The sequence below is a fragment of the Pecten maximus genome, chromosome 9 (genome assembly GCF_902652985.1).
Source record: "Pecten maximus chromosome 9, xPecMax1.1, whole genome shotgun sequence".
Classification (NCBI taxonomy): domain Eukaryota; kingdom Metazoa; phylum Mollusca; class Bivalvia; order Pectinida; family Pectinidae; genus Pecten; species Pecten maximus.
Genome location: NC_047023.1, coordinates 44,496,171 through 44,519,669, shown reverse-complemented (window position 1 = coordinate 44,519,669; position 23,499 = coordinate 44,496,171). Strand labels below are relative to the sequence as shown.

Below are 23,499 nucleotides of genomic sequence, written 5' to 3'. Positions count from 1 at the left end.
CGAGTCACTTGATGAGGTACCGATTCTATCATAAATAATTTAACATCATTTGCAAATTAAAGTTTTCCGATAAAATTTATTAAAATATTGCAAATAACACCAGAGAAGGAAGGGGCGATGCTGAAATAAATTGGCGATATTATTGTTGATTTTATACGGAACTCGAGAAAATAGGCAGAAAACCAAAGAATAGCCTCTATACCTTCTATCCCATTCGGTGTCAGTTTATAAAATAGTATCATTTTGTCAAAACCTTATCGAAAAGGCAACATAGAAACACAATAGTTTGACGGCGAAATCGAAATACACAACGAGCACCAGCTTCCTTGGGGTGTCTTCCACGAGGTGCGAGCAAAAATTATAATACACACGTCATGCAGATTTTTAGTTTCACTTCGCCGACTACAATACACAAATACACACGCACGAAATAACGATGTCGGACTCTGAAGAAGTAACAACCCCCGCAGCAGAGGCACCAGCTGCTGCCCCTGCTGCAGCCAAAAAGAAGAAGCCTTCAAAACCTAAGGCGAAAAAGCCAGCAAGCCACCCAAAATTTAGAGAAATGGTCATTGAAGCCATTGGAGCTTTAAAGGAAAGAAGTGGCTCTTCTAGACAAGCTATTTTAAAATACATCGAAGAGCACTACAATGTCGACAAAACGTCGGGAAACAACCATTTGAAAATGACATTAAGAGCCTGTGTAAAAAATGGTACTCTAAAGCAGAGCAAAGGCAGTGGGGCTTCAGGATCATTTAAACTTGGAGACAAAGGCAAAGATAAGCCAGCAAAGAAAGCCAAGAAATCTACTACAGCAGCAGCAACGAAAAAGCCCAAAACTGACAAGAAGAAAGTTTCAAAGCCAAAAAAGACTAAAGCAAAGACAGAGAAGAAAGCTAAAGCATCACCAAAGAAGAAAGCAGCCAAACCAAAGAAATCTCCCAAGAAGGCTGCCGCAAAACCAAAGCCAAAAAAAGGAAAGTCAGCTAAAAAGTGAAGCGTCATAAAAAATTCTGTGAAGATGTGTATCAAGAAAACTTGTAGACTGAATTCAGACATTTTGGTACTCAAATATTTACACCAGATACAAGCTTAGAAAGTGCTTGGAATTCTTATCATTGACTGATATGGGAGAACAATGTTCCCGGATAGCTGAATTACTGTGAATTAAAACATCCAACTGTTGTAGTACAAAGACACTGTATTCAAAACCAGCATCTTATATTTAAGGATTTTAGATATGGACAGTTGTGATGAATTTAAGGAAAAGATTTCTGAATACTCTGGAAATCCTTCCTGTTCCGGTAATAGTATAAATATATCAAATTAGCGAGATATGTGAAGCATGTTTGAATGGTAGGAATTGATTGGTAAATCTGGAGTGCATTTAGGCAAGTTTCTGTCCTGAAAGCAGTCTCCAGGTTGGTCATTGCTTTGTGTAGTTGTGCTATTTGCTTACTGGTATATTTTGAGCATGAATTGTTTCTATAAAATGACAAATGCCTCAAATATGTATGTACATATATCATGTTTCATACCATGTCATTCTATCATAAAATACCATGTTGGTGCAAGTGCTAGTGAAAGTCATTTAAATCATTGCATTGATGGTACAATATCATAATCAGTATTCCATTTTTTTATTTTCATTTTTATGTAAGTTTTCACTTGTTTACAAATTTTTTGTTTGTTATTAATTATCAATTTGAATGTCTCATTAAATTATTTAAATACATTTACTGTGTTTGTTCTTTGTTTATGTCTTACTTTACTCCTGGGGAATTATCTTCAGTCTAAAAATTTCACCATTGAAGATGAGACCAAATTTTACAGACTGAAGGACTTCGAGTATGATGCACATTAGTTTATTCCAGAAAGATTTCCAACTCGGCCAATGTTCCGGGCACCAGGTGGACTGGACCAAGTCTCACTAAGAGACAGGATAAAGCCCACCCTCTCACCAGGTGGGTTGGACCAAGTCTCACTAAGAGCCAGGATAAAGGCCCACCCTCTCACCAGGTGGGTTGGACCAAGTCTCACTAAGAGCCAGGATAAAGGCCCACCCTCTCACTAGAACATGGCCTACAACAGCTAGTTATCAATGGAGATACAGTAGCCAATCAATCACACTAAAGTGACGATAGATTTGTAGTGAATTGCCTACTGTGTGGTGGAGAACATTAAAAGATATGGACACATGGAAGTAGAATTTAATAAAATGTCAGGATAGAAATAAATGGCCATAATGTATATATTAGAGCACTTTTGTATGGAAGTGTACAACAAAAGCCTAAACTTTATATATGTCTATACATAGTTAAACAAATGTAATGTATATATATGGCAAATTATGTTACAAAGACCCAATTTCACTACCTGCCTTTTCAAAAAAGACAAGTTTATACCGGTATTCATCCAGACAAATTTCAAGTTTCAAATACATGTGTTTCTCATAATCCACATGTATGCTTTCAAATAGCATGTTTGGTATATGTAACAAAAACCTGAAACTAAGTAAATCGTCCAGAAGATCTTATTAATGGCCATCCATCTCTAGTCTGTGATCATAATACATCAGTATCTGATAACTTTTATTGATGAAGTATCGATATATTGTTTCTTCTACAACATCAGTATCTGATAACTATTGGTAAAGTATCAATATACAGAAATATTTTTATTATTACATAAAATACAAATGTACTTTTAATATTACACAAATTTTATTGCACATTCATTACATTTTTCAATACGTAAAAAGTTTGAACAGGAGTACAGCTGGGCAGAATAATACATGTACGCCCTTAAATGCCATTAAGTGTTATATACTACATTATAACATATGAAAATTAGCTTTTTTTCACCTCAAGTATAGCTCGATGGCATGCTATGAATTTTGCCTTTAACTACATACAAAGTTAGTGTTTAATTTTCTTATAGTCTGATGAAAAATATTAATCCAATTATGATTATACTGTATACAATGCTTGGTATAAAAATGTAAGAGATCTCCAGACAAACGATAATTAATGCCGTACAGATGGACAGACAGAAAATACCACACCATACCACTCCTGTCAAATTTGATGGGCACAAAGAAAGCATTTCCAAAACCACTATGGCCTGAAAACTTGTTTCAAGAACATTAAAATTTAGGAAAATAGACAAGTCGATGGACAGTCTGAACCATACAGTATTAGCTTGTACACTCTTCAGACAAGTCGATGGACAGTCTGAACCATACAGTATTAGCTTGTACACTCTTCAGACAAGTCGATGGACAGTCTGAACCATACAGTATTAGCTGGCACACTCTTCAGACAAGTCGATGGACAGTCTGAACCATACAGTATTAGCTTGTACACTCTTCATGTCAGATGAAATAAAAATGGAATCACGTTTTAATAAATCACAGCCATCACTTTGAATGTCTAATAACATGATCATATCCTCATTAACACAGTCTGTAGTGAGTGAGGAGCATAATAAAGGTTAACAAACTCCTGGCCTGTTCTCGTCAGCGAGAATGATCCACTTAACTCCGACCTACAAAGAAGGAAACAAAGTCATCGGGCACCTCGTTAGGTATTGTTTAGAAACAATCTTATAAATATCAAAAGCGTCCTTAATATGATTCCTATAAATTTAAATTTACAATATTTGTCAAAGGGCCTTAAAATATAATATCTTCTAATGACCATTTATACCAAATATGGGACATTGAATGAACGTAAGTACAGTAAATACTTTGCTATACTAATACATACCGTTTAAACAGACGTAAGTACAGTAAACACTTTGCCATACTATTACATACTGTTTAAACAAGTTTAGAGAAGATCTCACCAGCCTTTCTTAAGAAGATATATCAGGATTTTATGGATGATTAAACAGCATCCGAAGCCATATAATCACATGGATTATCACTAAATCTGATAAATTTGTGGACAAACTCTCAATGTAGACCTCATAGTAATCTATTGCTAAAAAATCTATGTTGAAATAGTAACCCTGGTAAATACTAGCTGCCACCTGCCGACTTAGCTAGGGAGGATATCTCCTTCAGTCATTTGGCACCGAGTTAGTTTACATACAACACAGACATCCTGGTTTGATCCCAAGACATTGAAATAAATATAATTTAATTTTGCTTCTAACAAGCATTTTCATTGGCTCAAAAAATTATGTTCTCATCTCATAACATAAAAAAAATAAACTGTGACGTCAGCGGAGTAATCGTTGTTCACGGGATTTTGTATTTATCGATGCGCTTTTAAATATCTGGAGCAAAATAAACATGTGAAACTTAATGAAAATGTTTCTTATCGTTGTTAATTAAATTATAAGGGTTAACTGTAATATTTTTTTTACGTTATTGAGCAATAACACAAAAAACTGGGGTGTACTCTTTTCATAAACCGCTTCGCGGTTTATTCAGAGTACACCCCAGTTTTTTGTGTTATTGCTCAATAACGTAAAAAAAATATTACAGTTAACCCTTAAATAATCATTAACATCCTTTTACAAAAAACAATTGAACCAACTTGTTCTGATCAAGTTGTCTTACCTGTTTAATATGATGAAAACCAATAATGAATCGGGTCTTTTGAAGGCGACCATGAAAACCTCCTCGTCAGGAACACTATTCTGTATTTCTATTCTCTGTGAACCAGGAACAAGAAATTTGCTGCAAAAGAAATACAACATAATGAGAGACTACTGCTACTTATTGGTGTAAAATTGAAAATCTTCAAGATATTGGTTCAGGAAAGCTCCATACAGAGTGAAACAAAATGAATGCTTACAGCCATTGTTAACTAAGATGGACGATTGAAATCACAGGCTTCTGTGACAGTTCGATTACTGATTTATATAAGATGGACGATTGAAATCTCATGTTAGGGACTAGCTCTCTGAGAGGATGAAGATTCAAGTCAAACACATGTTTCTGTGTAACTTCTAATTTTTTATTCTCTCCGAAAACTAAACATAGAAACAACTTCCGGTGACCGACATAAATCATGTACAAAATGACGGATTCTGCATGGATATGCGATTGATGGTTTATAATAATATATATATAAATGTATATGATATATATAACATCCCCCACGCAAAACAAAATTTTACCCTTATAAATTTTGAAACAACCATCAATTGAATATGCCAAAAAATAATATTATACATATCTAACATGTCTTATTGCGATTACATTATGACATGAACGATTTCGACAGTTAACCTGTCCGAAGCGAAAAAAAACCAGAACTTGCAAAACTATGGCAAAATGCAAATTGAAACTAGAATATTGAATACAACAAGATACTAGGAGTCAATTTTCAAACCATGCAAAACAGTGTATGATAGTATGATATATCCAACTTTGTAACAATAAGTCAATGTATGATAATGTGCATCACTGGCACGCACTATGTCAGGCTTAAGTAGAGTTCATGATTGAATTCTATGGTTGCTCATAACTTAAAATAAGTTTGAAATGCACACTGTCCATAAGAATGTCATCAATCACAAATCTATCTAAAACTTAAATATGAGTCAAACACAGGTTCCAGATGAGCAGGTATACAGAGAGAATGTGCACTAATCAGAGGATAAAGAGCTGTAAGATGTACGCGGTGGCTGACTGGTCATCTTGTCCAAAAGAGAGTTGAAAGAAGGATTACTCTCAAACGGGTTTGTTTCACATCCGAAATCGTCAACTGTAGGTATACATGGTAGTACTGTTGGTTTCGGGAATTCTCTGGCTTGAGGTTTTGGGGTTGGAAGTTTTGACGGACTGTCATTTGGTATCAAAGGAACTTTGTGAACTAGCATAGATAACATCTCTTTAGATGAAATACTGCCAAAACTAGAGACTGCTTGAGATACAGGTTGACGTTTGGACTGAATGTCAGGTGGCACCAAAGGCACATTTTCAACAATAGACATTGCAGGTATAACTCTGGACGGAATATTGTCACAACCGGGTATCGCACTAACACAAGGATCACATGACTTTTCTCTAGATCTCTTTTCCTGTCGCTTCCTATGAATCCATTCCCGACGCCGTTTACGGTTACGTTTAAGCTGGGATGGTGACTTGTGTTTTGGACCAGTTCGTTGTTTACACTCTGCCAAATGTTGTTGGTGTACTGGTGATGAGGTATCAAATGCATTATCATGGTCTGCTTTACGAATGGGTAGCGATTTTGTCCATCTAAGTGAAAGGGAGACATACTGGTCGTTTTCCTTTATCACATAAGTTGGGTCAATATTGACAAATTCCAATTCACAGGTTTTCAAAAGTTCAATTATTTTCGTAGGAATCATCGTGGAATGTAATGCCATCATCACCATATTTACAAAAAAGTCTACATAACTGATATTCCCATTAAGCACAATGACATGACGACACTTGCAGTTACAGATGATCCGAGAACCACGTGTTCCATGACCGAGTCACACAATATTTACAATTATGTACAAAAATATGGCTGTGTCAGTAAAACCCGACAGCCAAACAGCCAAAGTCACTCACATTATCGATGGCTTCATCAGGGACGATTTGGATTCTCCACCATGTTAGGGACTAGCTCTCTGAGAGGATGAAGATTCAAGTCAAACACATGTTTCTGTGTAACTTCTAATTTTTTATTCTCTCCGAAAACTAAACATAGAAACAACTTCCGGTGACCGACATAAATCATGTACAAAATGACGGATTCTGCATGGATATGCGATTGATGGTTTATAATAATATATATATAAATGTATATGATATATATAACACTCAGGCTTCTGAAACAGTTCGATTACTGATTTATATAAGATGGACGATTGAAATCACAGGCTTCTGTGACAGTTCGATTACTGATTTATATAAGATGGACGATTGAAATCAGGCTTCTGTGACAGTTCGATTACTGATTTATATAAGATGGACGATTGAAATCTTAGGCTTCTGTGACAGTTCGATTACTGATTTATATAAGATGGACGATTGAAATCACAGGCTTCTGAGACAGTTCGATTACTGATTTATATAAGATGGACAATTGAAATCTCAGGCTTCTGTGACAGTTCGATTACTGATTTATATAAGATGGACGATTGAAATCTCAGGCTTCTGTGACAGTTCGATTACTGATTTATATAAGATGGACGATTGAAATCTCAGGCTTCTGTGACAGTTTGAATACTGATTTATATAAGATGGATGTATGAAATCTCATGCTTCTGTGACAGTTTGATTACTGATTTATATAAGATGGACCCTCGAAATCTCATGCTTCTGAGACAGTTCGATTACTAATTAAGTGTTAGAAACATTTCTTCAATATTCTGTCAATATCCAACTGTTGTGAGGTTCAGTACCTGAAGTGTCCCATGGCATAGAACATGGGCTGTTTATAGAATTCGTCTTTTTCAGCGTTGACAATAATGGGACTGTCCACAAAGTTTTGAACCCAGTTTGGACCTCCTTCCATGTTTAAAGCAATGTTCCAGTCAGTCCACCCGGTCACCCAGTTACTCAAATCCTGAAATTACGTTGAAACATCCATCATTACATAACTCATCTACCATGTTGTAAAGTCATCAATATCGTAAGACACTTGTTACATAACTCATCTACCATGTGGTAAAGTCATCAATATCATAAGACACTCGTTACATAACTCATCTACCATGTGATAAAGTCATCAATATCGTAAGACACTTGTTACATAACTCATCTACCATGTGGTAAAGTCATCAATATCATAAGACACTCGTATATAACTCATCTACCATGTGATAAAGTCATCAATATCGTAAGACAAATGTTATATTGTGATGTCATAAATGGCCATAGGCCTTTCCATCATTGTGTCTGCAGAGAAAGTAGAATACTCATAGAGTTGAATGTTGTCTCTCTTATATAGAAATTAATTTGAGAGGTTTTACTATTATTTTCATAAATTTGAGTTATATAAAACAGAATCTTGCACTCATGGCAAAGTCAAATGGAATTTATACAAAAATTTGATATATCACATTATGACCTTTAAACTTGACAGACGATCCCCAAATCCCCCCTTGTTTAAAGACCTTAGCCCTTGTCATCATATAACCACACACTAACAGCCAAAGAGATACTTACCTCTATGATATCATGTGCATAAAGTTCCCCTCGGTACCAACTTCCCAGCTGAACGTGCCGACCATCCCAAGGCATAGAACCGAGACATGCCTCAGTAGCCAGGATAAATTTGTCGGGGAACTTTTCGTGAGTAGAAGCCAAGGCGTTGGCAGGTACAACAAAATCCTGGTACCAATGTACAGCTATTCCAGAGACAAACTTGGCTGCTTCTGTATTCTTGAATACCTGAAGGTACAATGTATATAATATTTATACAATTCACACCGGTAAATCATTCTACCAGATATATAATATTCATACAATTCACACCTGTAAATCATTCTACCAGATATATTATATTTATACAATTCACACCTGTAAATCATTCTACCAGATATATTATATTTATACAATTCACACCTGTAAATCATTCTACCAGATATATAATATTTATACAATTCACACCTGTAAATCATTCTACCAGATATGTAATATTTATACAATTCACACCTGTAAATCATTCTACCCGATATATAATATTTATACAATTCACACCTGTGAATCATTCTACCAGATATATAATATATATACAATTCACACCTGTAAATCATTCTACCAGATATATAATATTTATACAATTCTCACCTGTAAATCATTCTACCAGATATATAATATTTATACAATTCACACCTGTAAATCATTCTACTAGATATATAATATATATACAATTCACACCTGTAAATCATTCTACCAGATATTATTATTTTTTGAATATTCAAATCTGAACAAAATAATTTAATTATGTCTGAAGAATATAATATTTTCCTAAAATCAGACCCCGTACTGTATACTGTCTTCATTTGTTACCCCAATAATTCAGTGTCAGTTTTGTGAATTATACTCAGTTATGAATTTCAGAGTTGATAATATGTAGTTTAATTAAAGCCAAACTTTCTAATCTTCAACAAGAGATCTAAGAGGGATCTCAGCACCAATCATGTGTGGTCACATCGTAACAATAAAGGATAGGTACCAGGACAAAGGCCTTGACCTTTGATGTGGGGACCTGTTACCTCTGACCTCTTTGTTTTCATTGTCATGTTTACTAATCAGTTAGATTTAACCTTGACCTTTGATGTGGGGACCTGTTGTCCTCTTTGATTTCATTGTTAAGTTAAATATTTACTATCAGTTAGATTTAACCTTGACCTTTGATCAGATTTGTTACTTCATATCTATGAACAAGAGATCCGAAGGGGACCATCGAATGATCCATATCAGTCAAATGAAAGAGTGATCTTTTTTTTTCTTCCTTCAAAACATTTAATAACTTTATATAGCACTATATAGCAGTAGCAACCTGCAATTTTCAAAAAGAGATTGCTTCAGTACTTTCTGAGAACTAGCGATAACAAACTTCAATTGTCAAAATCCAAGATGGTTGCCTGTTGGCCACGTTGTTTTCCAATCGGTCCCAAATATTCACATGTAGGGACCAAGGGAAACTGACATTTGAGATTTGAGAATGAGACCTTTAGTACTCTCTGAGAAATAGTGATAACAATCTTCAACTGTCAAAATCCGTGATGGCCGCCTGTCAGCCGGATGGACAGACCACAGACGCAGAGCAATTGATGTTGATAATGGTGCACTAAAAAGTGATGCGGAACAAGAAGGATCCAGCAGTGTTCAATATGTCCAATAATTTTAGAAAAATAGTGATAACAAACTCTGATACCAAGGGAAATGAAATTAACAAAAGGCCCTGAGGGCATGTATCACTCATCTGGACATTTCAGAGATAACGACAACACAGGATTTCAAAAAATTATATAATTCCCCGATTGGGCATCATTTTGTAGCCCTCCAGCCCCACCCCACCAAGGGGAAGGGCCAGACCCACCCACACCTTTTCCCCCAAGAATGATTTACTCAAAAGTTATTTTGACAAAAGCCTGTATTCCTACAAAAGAAGTAAATAATTTTTCCGATAGAGCCTCAGCTGTCCGGCTTCTGGAGGGCAGGACCAGACCTACCATTTATACCAAATTGGTTCCCCTTCCCTCATGGATGCTTTACATAGGGACCAAATCCTTTCATTCCTACAGAAGAAAAAGGATTTTAAAGAATTTGCTACCAGGTATATTTCCCTCATTAGGCCAGCCCAGTAAAATATGAGTGAAGAGCCACATTGCTCTCTTTTGGCTCTGCGTAATCTGCAAACTTAAGTGATGATGCACAACTTGGACCCAAGGAAAACCTCAAACCGGTGTGTACAACTATCTATTACAGGAATCATTTAGGACAAAGACATCCTGGTCAATAACTTTTTTCACGTAGTGTGATATTTTACTGGAATAGCACAGGTATCATTGAAAAGAAAGACAACTCTCTGGTTATGTATTTTCTTGAGGAGGGTTATTCTTACCATTGGGACACATACTAACCTCTTCTGCCCATAGAGGTAAAAACAGTCTGGTATCATCCATTATCATGATCTTCACATGACTAAACCCAGAATTCCCCATTGCTGGACCAAGGTCCATAGCTATGAAATCTCTCTGTGTTTCCGGAGACCAACCCATTGCCTGGAATTTGAAATCAAAGATGTTCCCATCCGACGGCTCATTCTGTCCTGTTACTCCCCAGATGTCCACCCCGTGCTTTTTATATTCCTGCAAGAACCTTAAATCACAAAAACACATTAATGTTCAGTAGAACACAACATATCTGAACCAGTCAGGGAATAATTTGATTGATTCAGGGAAGGAAAAATTATTTCAGCATCAATGATTCAGGGAAGGAAAAATAATTTCAGCATCAATGATCCTTCGGGCAAGTTTTGGTTCAAAGGTGAGACATTGTGGTCTAATTAAACAAATATAATCTTTAATTAGTCTAAGGATTTTTCTTGTCCTGTCGTTACATAGATGTGATTATAATGACAACAGATAAACTGATGAAGTGGACACAGCAGGAGTTCTGTTACCTATACAGTGTCTTACTTTGTTAACCTTTGTTAAATACCAACACAGAATACATATATCTTAACCAGTGTATTAGAAAAGATGGACTGGAAAAAACAGAGGGCCGGCATAGCTCACCTGGATTTTTCAGTTATTATGGAAAAATAGTCTAATTTAAGATTACACATTTCGAATAAATACCTACTTTTGAACTGCCTCTCCCAACTATGTTTCAAACTACAGTTGGACCGAATCCTGTCATTCTTCCCCACCTACACTTTACACTTCCCCACCTACACTTTACACTTCCCCACCTTCACTTTACACTTCCCAACCTTCACTTTACACTTCCCAACCTTCACTTTACACTTCCCAACCTACACTTTACACTTCCCAACCTACACTTTACACTTCCCACCTACACTTTACACTTCCCACCTACACTTTACACTTCCCACCTACACTTTACACTTCCCCACCTACACTTTACACTTCCCCACCTTCACTTTATACTTCCCTACCTTCACTTCCCCACCTACACTTTACACTTCCGACCTACACTTTACACTTCCCCACCTACACTTTACACTTCCCACCTACACTTTACACTTCCCCACCTACACTTTACACTTCCCCACATACACTTTACACTTCCCAACCTATACTTTACACTTCCCCACCTACACTTTACACTTCCCAACCTACACTTTACACTTTCCCACCTACACTTTACACTTCCCAACACTTCCCCACCTTCACTTTACACTTCCCAACCTTCACTTCCCCACCTACACTTTACACTTCCCCACCTTCACTTTACACTTCCCCACCTACACTTTACACTTCCCCACCTACACTTTACACTTCCCCACCTACACTTTACACTTCCCCACCTTCACTTAACACTTCCCCACCTACACTTTACACTTCCCCACCTACACTTTACACTTCCCCCCCTTCACTTTACACTTCCCCACCTACACTTTACACTTCCCCACCTTCACTTTACACTTCCCCACCTTCACTTTACACTTCCCCACCTACACTTTATACTTCCCAACCTACACTTTACACTTCCCCACCTAAACTTTATACTTCCCCACCTACTCTTTACACTTCCCCACCTTCACTTCCCCACCTTCACTTCCCCACCTTCACTTCCACACCTTCACTTTACACTTCCCAACCTACACTTTACACTTCCCCACCTAAACTTTACACTTCCCCACCTACACTTTACACTTTACACTTCCCCACCTTCACTTCCCCACCTTCACTTCCCCACCTACACTTTACACTTCCCCACCTACACTTTACACTTCCCCACCTACACTTTACACTTCCCCACCTTCACTTTACACTTCCCCACCTACACTTTACACTTCCCCACCTACACTTTACACTTCCCCACCTTCACTTTACACTTCCCCACCTTCACTTTACACTTCCCCACCTACACTTTACACTTCCCCACCTACACTTTACACTTCCCCACCTACACTTTACACTTTACACTCCCCCACCTACACTTTACACTTCCCCACCTACACTAACACTTCCCCACCTTCACTTTACACTTTCCCACCTACACTTTACACTTCCCCACCTACACTTGACACTTTCCCACCTTCACTTTACACTTCCCCACCTTCACTTACACTTCCCCACCTTCACTTTACACTTTCCCACCTTCACTTTACACTTCCCCACCTTCACTTTACACTTCCCAACCTACACTTTACACTTCCCCACCTACACTTTACACTTCTAATCCTACACTTTACGCTTCCCCCACCTACACTTTACACTTCCCCACCTACACTTTACACTTCCCCACCTTCACTTACACTTCCCACCACACTACACTCCCCACCCACGTAACATTCCCCACCTACTTTTACACTTTCCACCCACTTACATCCCACACCCACTTTCCTTCCCCCCACCTTCTACACCCCACCTACACTTTACACCCCCACCACACTTTAACTTCTAATCCACACTACCACTTTCCCACCCATCACTTCCACCCACTTCCCCCCGCACTTTACACTTCCCCACCTCACACAACCACAACAACTAAGCCCACGGCAGACCGGCCACCACAACACGGCCCACGTACAGTACGGGTCACCCAACAGCACGGCCAACCCACTTAACTACACCCTACCAGTACATTCCCCACCGTCAGTGACAGGCACTAAGGGCACCACGAGGACAGGCCCACCGACACGGGACAGCCGGAAACCCACTTCACCCAAACCCCACCAGACCTCCCACCTCACTTACACTCCCCACCTTCACTTACACTTCCCCCACACTTCAACTTACACTTCCCCACCCACATTTCCCACTCACCAACCCACTTCAACCACCCCCCACACCACCACACTTACCCCCACCTTCACTTTACATCCCCACCGCCCAAACCCCCCCCACTACACTGCCCCCCCCCACACACACTTCCCCACCTTCACTTACACTTCCCCACCACACTTTACCTCCCCCCCACCACCACGCTTTCCCTACCCACCTTCAATTAACCTTCCCCCACCCACCCCACCACACTCACTCCCCACCTCACTTACACTCCCACCACAACCCCCACTTCACATACATCCCCACCTCACTTTACACTCCCCCCACACGACACCCCCCCACTACACTTCCCCACCTCACTTCCCTCCCCACGCACCTTCACTTACACGGCGCCCACCACACTTTACTTTCCCCACCTTCACTTCACCCCCACCTACCCACCCCAACTACAATTACACTCCCACCCACGACACCCCACCCACACTCCAACCACACGACACCCCCCTCACTTTACACCCCAACCACACTTACACTTCCCCCCCCCACACACCCCACCTACACTTACACTTCCCAACCTACGAACGTAACACTCCCCCCCCACCTACACGCCCCACATACCACCCCCACCTCACACCCCCCAACTACACTTCCCCACCAAATTACAACAAGTCCCCACCTTCACTAACACTCCCTTACCCCCACACTACACGCCCCACCGACACTACCCCCGCACCCCCACAAATTTTCCCCCCCAACCACACACCCCACCTCACTACACTTCCCCACCTTTAACACCTTAACCCCCCCCTACACTTTACACTTCCCACCCACTTCACCCCCCCGACCACCCCACTTACACTTCCCACACACACCCCCCCAACCGACACTTTACCACCCACACCCCACTTCACAACCCCCACCACACTTTACACTCCCCCCCTCACTTTACACTTCCCCCCTCATTTACACTTCCCCAACCACACGTCCACTTCCCGACCCCCCCTACCTTACACTTCCCCACCTACATTTTACACTTCCCCACCACCACTTCCCCCCCAACTTACACCCCACCTACACTTCACCCCCCCCACCTTACTTCCACCCCCCACCTCACTTTACCTTCCCCCCTACACTTTACACTTCCCCCCCACTTACACTTCCCCCACCGTACACTTACACTCCCCACCTTCACTTACACTTACCTTCCCACCACACTTTCACTTCCCACCACACTTTACCTTCCCACCACACTACACTTCCCCACACATTACACTCCCTCACCACTCTTACTTTACACCCCCACTTTCACTTCCCCACCTTCACTTTACACTTCCCACCTACACTTTACACTCCCACCACATACACCCCCACCACTCCCCCACATTTTAACTCCGGCCCACGCAACAAAACCACCCACCCACTTACACACTCCCCCGCACACACCCCACCACCGGACACGCCCCACCCACCCCCCACATTTTACACTTCCCACCTACACACGCTCCCAACCGACACTAACACTTCCCCACCACACACACCCAACCCACACCTTCCCCACACCCCCCACGAACTTCACTCCCCCGTTAACTTACACTCCCCACCTACACTTACACTTCCCCACCACACTTTACACTGCCCCACCACATTTTACCCACACCCACCTTCACCTTTCAACGACACTCCCCCCACGTACACTTCCCCACCCACACCCCAACCCCACATTTCCCTTCCCCCACCTCACTTACACTCCCCCCCCCCACTTACACGCTTACGCGCCCCACCCACCTACACCCCCACCGACACACACTTACCTTCCCCACCTAACGCTTACACACCCCCCCCCTACACTTACACTCCCACACCAAACCCCCACCTACACACTTCCCACCACACCAAACCCCCCCTTAACCCCCCCACACTACACTCCCCCACCGTCACACTTACCTCCCACCCACTTTACCCCCCACTTCAACTCCCAACCTCACTTTACACTCCCCACCTACACTTACACTTCCCCACCTACACTTACACTTCCCCACCACACTACAATCCCCACCACATTACACCCCCACACACTTACACTCCCCCCACCACATTCCACTCACGACACCCACCAACACACGCCCAACATACCCCCCCACCCACTTGACCACGACCCAAACTCCTTAAAAACTATCCCCCACCTACACGTCACTCCCACCCCACCTCCCTCCATCCCACCTACTACACTCCCACCACTTACCTTCCCCACCTAAAACCCACCCCCCGAAACTTTACCTTCCACCCCCATCACAAAACGCCCCACCACACGACACCCCCCCACTTACACTTCCCCACCACTTTACCTCCCCCCCACTTACACCCCCCCTTCACACACCCCCACCCCCACACACTTCCCCACCTACACTTTACACTCCCACCATGACACTCCCCACCTTAATTACCTCCCCCACCCTTTACACTGTCCCCCCCACTTTACACACCCCCACCGACACTGACACTCCCACCTACATTTACACTTCCCCACCTACTTACACTTCCCCACCGACACTCACTATCACGTCCCCCCCACTTACACCCCCACCCACAACACTGACTCCCACACCTCCCCCAACACTCCCACCTCACACACCCCACCTACACTTTACACGCCCCCTCACACACCCCTTACACTTCCCCCCACTTAACACTTCCCCAACCACACTTTACCTTCCCCACCACACTGTTACCTTCCCACCACACTTACATTACACCTTCCCCTAACTAACTTCATTCCCCCCCTACACTTACCTTCCTCACTCCACCTACACTTTCACATTCCCCACCAGTTACATTCCAAACTCACTTTAACTCCCCTCACTTTTACACTTCCCATTACAACATTATATTCCCAATTCACTTTAAAAATCCCACTTAAACCCTTATACATTCCCATATTTCATAAACATACACTTCCCCTTCACCAAATTGCTCATCACCCAACATTCCATCCACCCACAACTTCACACCCTTCCACCCCACTCAACTTCCTCCCATCCACTTTACACCCCCACCTACCTTACACTCCTCCCCACCTACACTTTACACTTCCCCACCTCACTTTAACTCCCACCTACACTTCCCTTCCCCACCTACACTTTACATTCCCAAACCTCACTTTAAACCTTCCCCACCCCACTTACCTTTCCCCCCCTACACTTTTTACCTTCCCCACCTACCTTTTTAACTTCCCCCCCCCTTCACTTTTCACTTTCCCCCCCACACTTTACACTTTTCCCCCCCTCACTTTACACTTCCCCCCTCACTTTAAAACTTCCCCCCCTACACTTTCACTTCCCCCCCTCCTTTAACTTCCCCCACCTTCACTTTACATTTTACACTTCCCCCCTAATTTACACTTTCCCCACCTCCTTTACCTTCCCCACCTTTCACTTTACACTTTCCCCTTCCCCCCCACTTTAAAACTTCCCCCCCCCACACTTAAAACTTCCCCCCCCTTTTACTTTACACTTCCCCCCCCTCATTTACCTTCCACCTCCTTTACACTTCCCCACCTCCTTTTCACTTTCCCCACCCACCTTTACACTTCCCCCCTTTCCCTTTTAACCTCCCCACCTACCCCTTTACACTTCCCCCCCCCCCTTTACACTTTTCCCCACCTACCTTTTTTCCTTCCCCCCCTCCTTTACACTCCCCCCCACCTTTTAAATTCCCCCCCTCCTTCCCCCCTCCTTTACATTCCCCACCTCCTTTTTCATTCCCCCCTCACTTTACACTTCCCCACCTCACTTTACACCCCACCCCCCTTCCCACTTTTTCCCCACCTACTTACACTTTTCCCCCCTACACTTTACATTCCCCCTCCTTTAAAAACTTCCCCCCCCCACACTTTACACTTCCCCCCTTTACTTTACATTTCCCCCCCTCCTTTAAACTTCCCCCCCCCCTTCATTTCCCCACCTCCCTTTAAAACTTCCCCCCCCACACTTTCACTTTAACCTACACTTACATTTTTCCCCCAAACCGTTAGCACTTCCCACCGTGACCTTTAGCACTTTAAAATCTACCGTTACACACTATTACATGTTGATATCTGATTCCACTTACATCTCTGTCTGGCTCAAGTGTCTGATGGTCATAACACTAGATGTAGCAGAGACCATGTCAATGTAGCTTTGCCAAAATATTTGGCACTGTTAAAAAAAATGCTTTACTTTGATATCCTATATATATTGGGTCCTCATATGAGTTTGGAGGAAAGACAATAGCATGTCCCCTTCACCCAATAATTGCTGAATACCAAATCTAATCATGGTCCATCCCACCCACCAACAGTGGGGCTACATCAGGGCTTCCATCCCAATTGGGCCATATCTGGGTCCCTCCCATCCACTGTCAGAGGGGCCACTTCAAGGTCCCTTCAATCCACCCCCTTTGGGGCCACATTAGGGTCCCTTTAATCCACCCCCTGTGGGGCCACATTAGGGTCCCTTTAATCCACCCCCTTTGGGGCCACATTAGGGTCCCTTTAATCCACCCCCTTTGGGGCCACATTAGGGTTCCTTTAATCCACCCCCTTTGGGGCCACATTAGGGTTCCTTTAATCCACCCCCTTTGGGGCCACATTAGGGTCCCTTTAATCCACCCCCTGTGGGGCCACATTAGGGTCCCTCTCATCCACCTCAATGGGGCCACATCAATGTCCCTCCCATCCACACCAATCAGTCCTAATCAATGTCTCTCCCATCCGCCCTATAGATATACTTCCTCCTTTTACATAATGCTCCAAATTTGGGCAAATCTTTCACTTGTACATAATAAGAGATTTTGAAGAATTTCACTATTTCCCCTCTTGGGCCCACCCATCCTCACTCCTAGGGTTGGGGTTGGAAGGTGGGTGGCAGACTTTCTATATACATTACAAATGAGTCTCCGAAATTTTGACCAAATCCACTAAGCTGTTGTTAACTGGAGAAGCTGTTGTCCTTTTGACCAGTTGAAATGAAGAATACCAGCCCTAAGGTAAACATTCCTATATGTATTACTGAGTAACAGGTGATTTACCTTTGATAATCAGATACATGTAAAACTATCAGGCTGTCAATATAAAACATCCACCTACTTAACAAAATACATCGCCCAAGCTTTATAGTACTGTCCTCCCGGCTGGCCAATCAGCGAACCTCTCCCAGTCATTTTATCGTTGGTTTTCATCCACGCAGGAGCACTCCACGGACTTCCAAATAAGGTAATATTTCTTTTACTAAAGTTCTGGGCTGCTTGAATGATTGGAATCTGTAGGACAAATAGATCTTTTTATGAATATTTTGAGATGAAACACAGACTTTGGTTTTTTTACATTAAAAATGATTTACAGCAGTATAACAATGATGTACGGTTAGCTTAGGAATAAGGATATCCAAGTAAAACAACATGTCACATTGTACATATATATTATAGTGTTCACATCTACAATGTACTGCTATTCTATTTCATTTCAAATTTATTCAAATGATGAATTCATATATAATACTTGTGAATAAAAGCATCAAAATGTTTGTAAAATTAAGTATCCACCAGGTACAAGCATTCATGTTTGTTCCTTTATCTTCACACATTACAAACCTTAACGTTAGTATATCCTAATGGAGGGGGAGGGGAGGGGGAGGGGGAGGGGAGGGGGAGGGGGAGGGGAGGGGAGTATTATTTTGACCTTCGGGGAGGGGGAGGGGGAGTATTATTTTGACCTTCAGATCTTTGATACACACTAAGAAATATAATCAAAACTGACCTTAAACTTCAAATCTTCTGTTGCAAGTGAAAATTTAGTCAAATTAAGGTCACCAGGCACATCGTCGTAGGAGTAAAGTCGTGTAGAAAAATCACAGCTAGCCATCGGGATACGTCCGAGGTTGTATTCTATACCTGACGGGACAAAATGCTTCAAATATCAGTAATGGAGATAGGACCTAGTTACAGCTACGGTAAACAACACAACGGTAAACAACACAACGGTAAACAACACAACGGTAAACAACACAACAACACAATCGCTTTATGTTCAATCTTAGATAATAGAAGGATATGGTTGATTTATCATGTAAATATATATATATATAATTGTCTATCTTTGTCATTTGTTTACTATGTCATATATACATGTACAATTGTGTATATAACATAGTAACACAAATGACGAAGGAAGATAGTTTTATGACTCGTGCCCTCACCTGGTTTCGAACTTGCGATCTATGGCACACAATCACCTAGCAAGAAATACCCGCAGCTTATACCACTGAGCCACATCAATGTTCTTAAAAGGAACATTTGAAAGGCGCAGTGAGTGTCATCCTGATATCCTGACATGATCATTGTGACAAATGGTCTACTAGATGATTTAAATACCCGGATCAAAATGTATTTACATACATGGATGCAAATTGTACACATATTATGAATATTTAACACAGTACAACTATGACAGAAAATTCAAATCTTTATGTAAGAAAACGATTTAGTAATCAATTTGTATATGTATAATTATCAGTGATATGATATTTGTAGTTGAGTTTAAATGAACTGGAATACTGCTATATTTATATCTATAGGATAAAAATCAATCAATAATAACATGGTATAATTAAACTGTTGAGAGTATTTCACCGTACTACATTTGTAATGCTTCTGAAATTACAGGAGAGTTTTTTGGAAGCAATGAAAACTATAAAGTTGATCAAAACCTTTTTTTAAACGAATGTAAAAAACCAGTAAAATACATGTACAATGTAAGACTGAAATGAAAAATTTTCCTGTTCTCCAAAAAATGCACTCAATTGTAAGGTACAAATTAAATACATCTCACAAAATATAAACTTTTAAAGAGAAATTTCAAAACTACAACAACAGGGTACAATTAACCTTGAGCTGCAAATTTTATACTAACCTTGGGTTGAGAAATAGGATTTCAGCAAGTTTTCCTGAGTGGGTGTAGTCAGGTTGAGAATATTGATCCCCGCCGCGTCAGTAAATGCTCCTCCAAACCCCAGTATTTCCTGGTAAGTCACATTGGGGTTTAATTTTAATATCACTGGAAAATATAAACATCCAATCAATCACACTGTAATTGTATTGTTCATGTCCTCTGAAAAATTCCTTGATTATTTTATGAATAGGAATTGATTATGTGTATTGTCAAATGTTTGCCACAGAAAATAGTTCTTAAAAAATAGTACAGTTTGTGTGCACTTTCAGTTAAAGCAGAAATTTAATACTTACTGTATTTTGAACAAGTACATTTAGGAATAAATAGATACTGTGTGTGTGTTATTTAAGACAGCTACCCTTTGATGATGGTTGTGGAGTGAGCTGTCCAAAGGTCTGGTCAAGTCTTTGTCCATTTATTGATGATGTGTAGAGTTTATAGCCACCAGGAGGAGGAGGGGTGACAGGATCAAGTTTGTCACAATAAGTAGAATTACAAACACATACAAAGTTGTCCCCTCCAAAGTCCTTCAGAGCACATCGAGTACCTGTATAAAATAAAGAAAAGTGCACCATCTATATAAATAAAGAAATATGTACCACATATATAAAATAAAGAAATATGTACCACCTATATAAAATAAAGAAATATGTACCACCTATATAAATAAAGAAATATGTACCACCTATATAAAATAAAGAAATATGTACCACCTATATAAAATAAAGAAATATGTACCACATATATAAAATAAAGAAATATGTACCACCTATATAAAATAAAGAAAAGTGTACCACCTATATAAATAAAGAAATATGTACCACCTATATAAAATAAAGAAAAGTGTACCACCTATATAAATAAAGAAATATGTACCACCTATATAAAATAAAGAAATATGTACCACCTATACAAAATAAAGAAATATGTACCACCTATATAAAATAAAGAAATATGTACCAACTATACAAAATAAAGAAATATGTACCACCTATACAAAATAAAGAAATATGCACCACCTATATAAAATAAAGAAATATGTACCACCTATACAAAATAAAGAAATATGTACCACCTATATAAATAAAGAAATATGTACCACCTAACATCAATAAAGAAATATGTACCACCTAACATCAATAAAGAAATATGTACCACCTATACAAAATAAAGAAATATGTACCACCTATATAAAATAAAGAAATATGTACCACCAATACAAAATAAAGAAATATGTACCACCTATATAAAATAAAGAAATATGTACCACCTAACATCAATAAAGAAATATGTACCACCAATACAAAATAAAGAAATATGTACCACCTATATAAATAAAGAAATATGTACCACCTATATAAAATAAAGAAATATGTACCACCTATATAAATAAAGAAATATGTACCACCTATATAAAATAAAGAAATATGTACCACCTAACATCAATAAAGAAATATGTACAACCTATATATAAAATAAAGAAATGTACAGGTAGCTGTGTATGACGGCGTTTGTAGGGGCATGTGCGTTTATTAGGTAGAATGCGGTTATAATTGTACATAACAGTAAGTCATCTCCAGCTGTTTATGTCATTGATTACGGTTTCTGGTAATATATTATATGCTTAGCTAAATGGGTAAAATGAGCCAAATCGGCCTGACAACTTCAGGTTCAGCTAATCATATTTTGACTGAGTGATTCGAATTCACCTAATCAGATAAGCAATTTTTAGTGGAATTTCATTCTGTGTCTTCAATACCTAAGATGATTTTCTCAGCTTAACGATCTATTTAAAACATACCGACTGTATCGCTGTACATAAAACACAAAAGGATGACAGAAAGTATCACGCGCCCCATATTTGTCTGCGGGTCACATGCGTTTGTTTTGACCGGAAGTGGAAATGAATCTTGGATGTAATACTAAATAAAGCCAGGGTACATTTGGATGTTCAAAAACCGAGATTAGTTCAACTATTGTTTATCTTAAAAGGTAAGGATTTTCCAGATATAAAGCCCGGAACAAAAATACATGTTTACAGTTTTTACAAAATTTCTTGTAGCACTAGACCAGAGACATATGTATATGTCTCTGACTAGACTAACTGAGTAGGCTAAGTATAAGGAGCGACAACTCTTGGAATAGGCTGTTCTGCCCAATTTTATTTGATGTTAGAATAAAGACACATACAGTTGAGTGTAAGCTAACCTTTACACCCTAGTGCACTACGTTTAAACAAGTAGTGCATCACATTTAAGCTACAGGTAAACTAGTAGTGCACTACGTCCAGTCAGGTGTGACCACAAATCCCCCTATACAGGTAATGGACAGTGCCACTGGACACCTGTGTTAGATATCTGTCTAGTTGTTACATATACAGACCTGAGTAATTATATAATTGACTGCCTTATATCTGTCATCCTGACTTTATCAGGTATATTTAAATATCGATGAAATTTTATCTAATCATTACTCAAAATAAAATTGGCTGCAGTTCTTATATGATATATTACACAAGAGGAATTAAAACTCTATGAATTGGATTTGTAGTGGGTTTTTTTATCATTAATATTTTTAAAGGATTTCGTTATAGTGTAAAATTAAGGTTTATCTTCCTGATTTCAAAATAATGATGCTTTTTATTCATTTTTAGATGTAATTAATATACATTTTATATTAATGATTAGTTCTACCTTACGCCTTGGTGACTGTTTGTAGATTTTTTTCTCGAGTACACTGTATATGTACATATATTTTAATATTTATTATTTTATCAGACAAGACTATTTTTAAATTGAATGTATGGTTACTTCACTAATATATGTTAATTCAACCATGAAATCATTTCATAGTACATAATCAAGAATCAGAAGTTTCGTATATTCTCATTTATGTTCTGTAAGAGACATATAATATCTACACAACAAGTTACGTACAAGTACTGGGGAAAGGAATGATTATAAAGAAAACGGTATATTAAATGATAACACACTGTCCACTGTAAGTAACTTGATTGAATATAGGGTTGAAACGGATAGTATTAACCGCAATAACATGGATAAAGAGGTAGAGATATTTGGTCGTAGAATGTTAGATATGTGTAAATCATCGGG

General features: G+C 39.8%; 2 protein-coding genes across 2 annotated transcripts; one reads left to right on the top strand and one right to left on the bottom strand.

Moving 5' to 3' along the window:
- Positions 1–381: 381 nt before the first annotated feature.
- On the top strand, positions 382–1,735 carry LOC117334616 (histone H1-delta-like). Its single transcript, XM_033894318.1, has one exon. It carries the CDS (start codon positions 437–439, stop codon positions 995–997), a length of 561 nt encoding a protein of 186 aa, XP_033750209.1. The 5' UTR covers positions 382–436; the 3' UTR covers positions 998–1,735.
- Positions 1,736–2,704: 969 nt separating this feature from the next.
- LOC117334847 (lysosomal acid glucosylceramidase-like) lies at positions 2,705–22,278 on the bottom strand. The gene is made up of 10 exons (XM_033894672.1): positions 22,188–22,278; positions 20,745–20,933; positions 20,348–20,491; positions 19,196–19,329; positions 18,527–18,699; positions 10,567–10,804; positions 8,141–8,365; positions 7,375–7,538; positions 4,568–4,687; positions 2,705–3,546 (listed from the first exon to the last, which is right to left on the bottom strand). The coding sequence occupies exons 1-10, from the start codon at positions 22,243–22,245 to the stop codon at positions 3,444–3,446; spliced, it is 1,548 nt and encodes a 515-aa protein (XP_033750563.1). The 5' UTR covers positions 22,246–22,278; the 3' UTR covers positions 2,705–3,443.
- Positions 22,279–23,499: the final 1,221 nt, after the last annotated feature.

Excerpts from the sequence above, each read along its gene's own strand:
- LOC117334847 (XM_033894672.1), bottom strand. The coding sequence starts at position 22,245 with ATGGGGCGCGTGATACTTTCTGTCATCCTTTTGTGTTTTATGTACAGC. Across the intron at positions 10,805-18,526 it reads TGGGCGATGTATTTTGTTAA|GTTCTTGCAGGAATATAAAA; the intron begins GTAGGTGGATGT and ends TTGTGATTTAAG. Across the intron at positions 7,539-8,140 it reads ATGCACATGATATCATAGAG|GATTTGAGTAACTGGGTGAC; the intron begins GTAAGTATCTCT and ends ACGTAATTTCAG.
- LOC117334616 (XM_033894318.1), top strand. The coding sequence starts at position 437 with ATGTCGGACTCTGAAGAAGTAACAACCCCCGCAGCAGAGGCACCAGCT.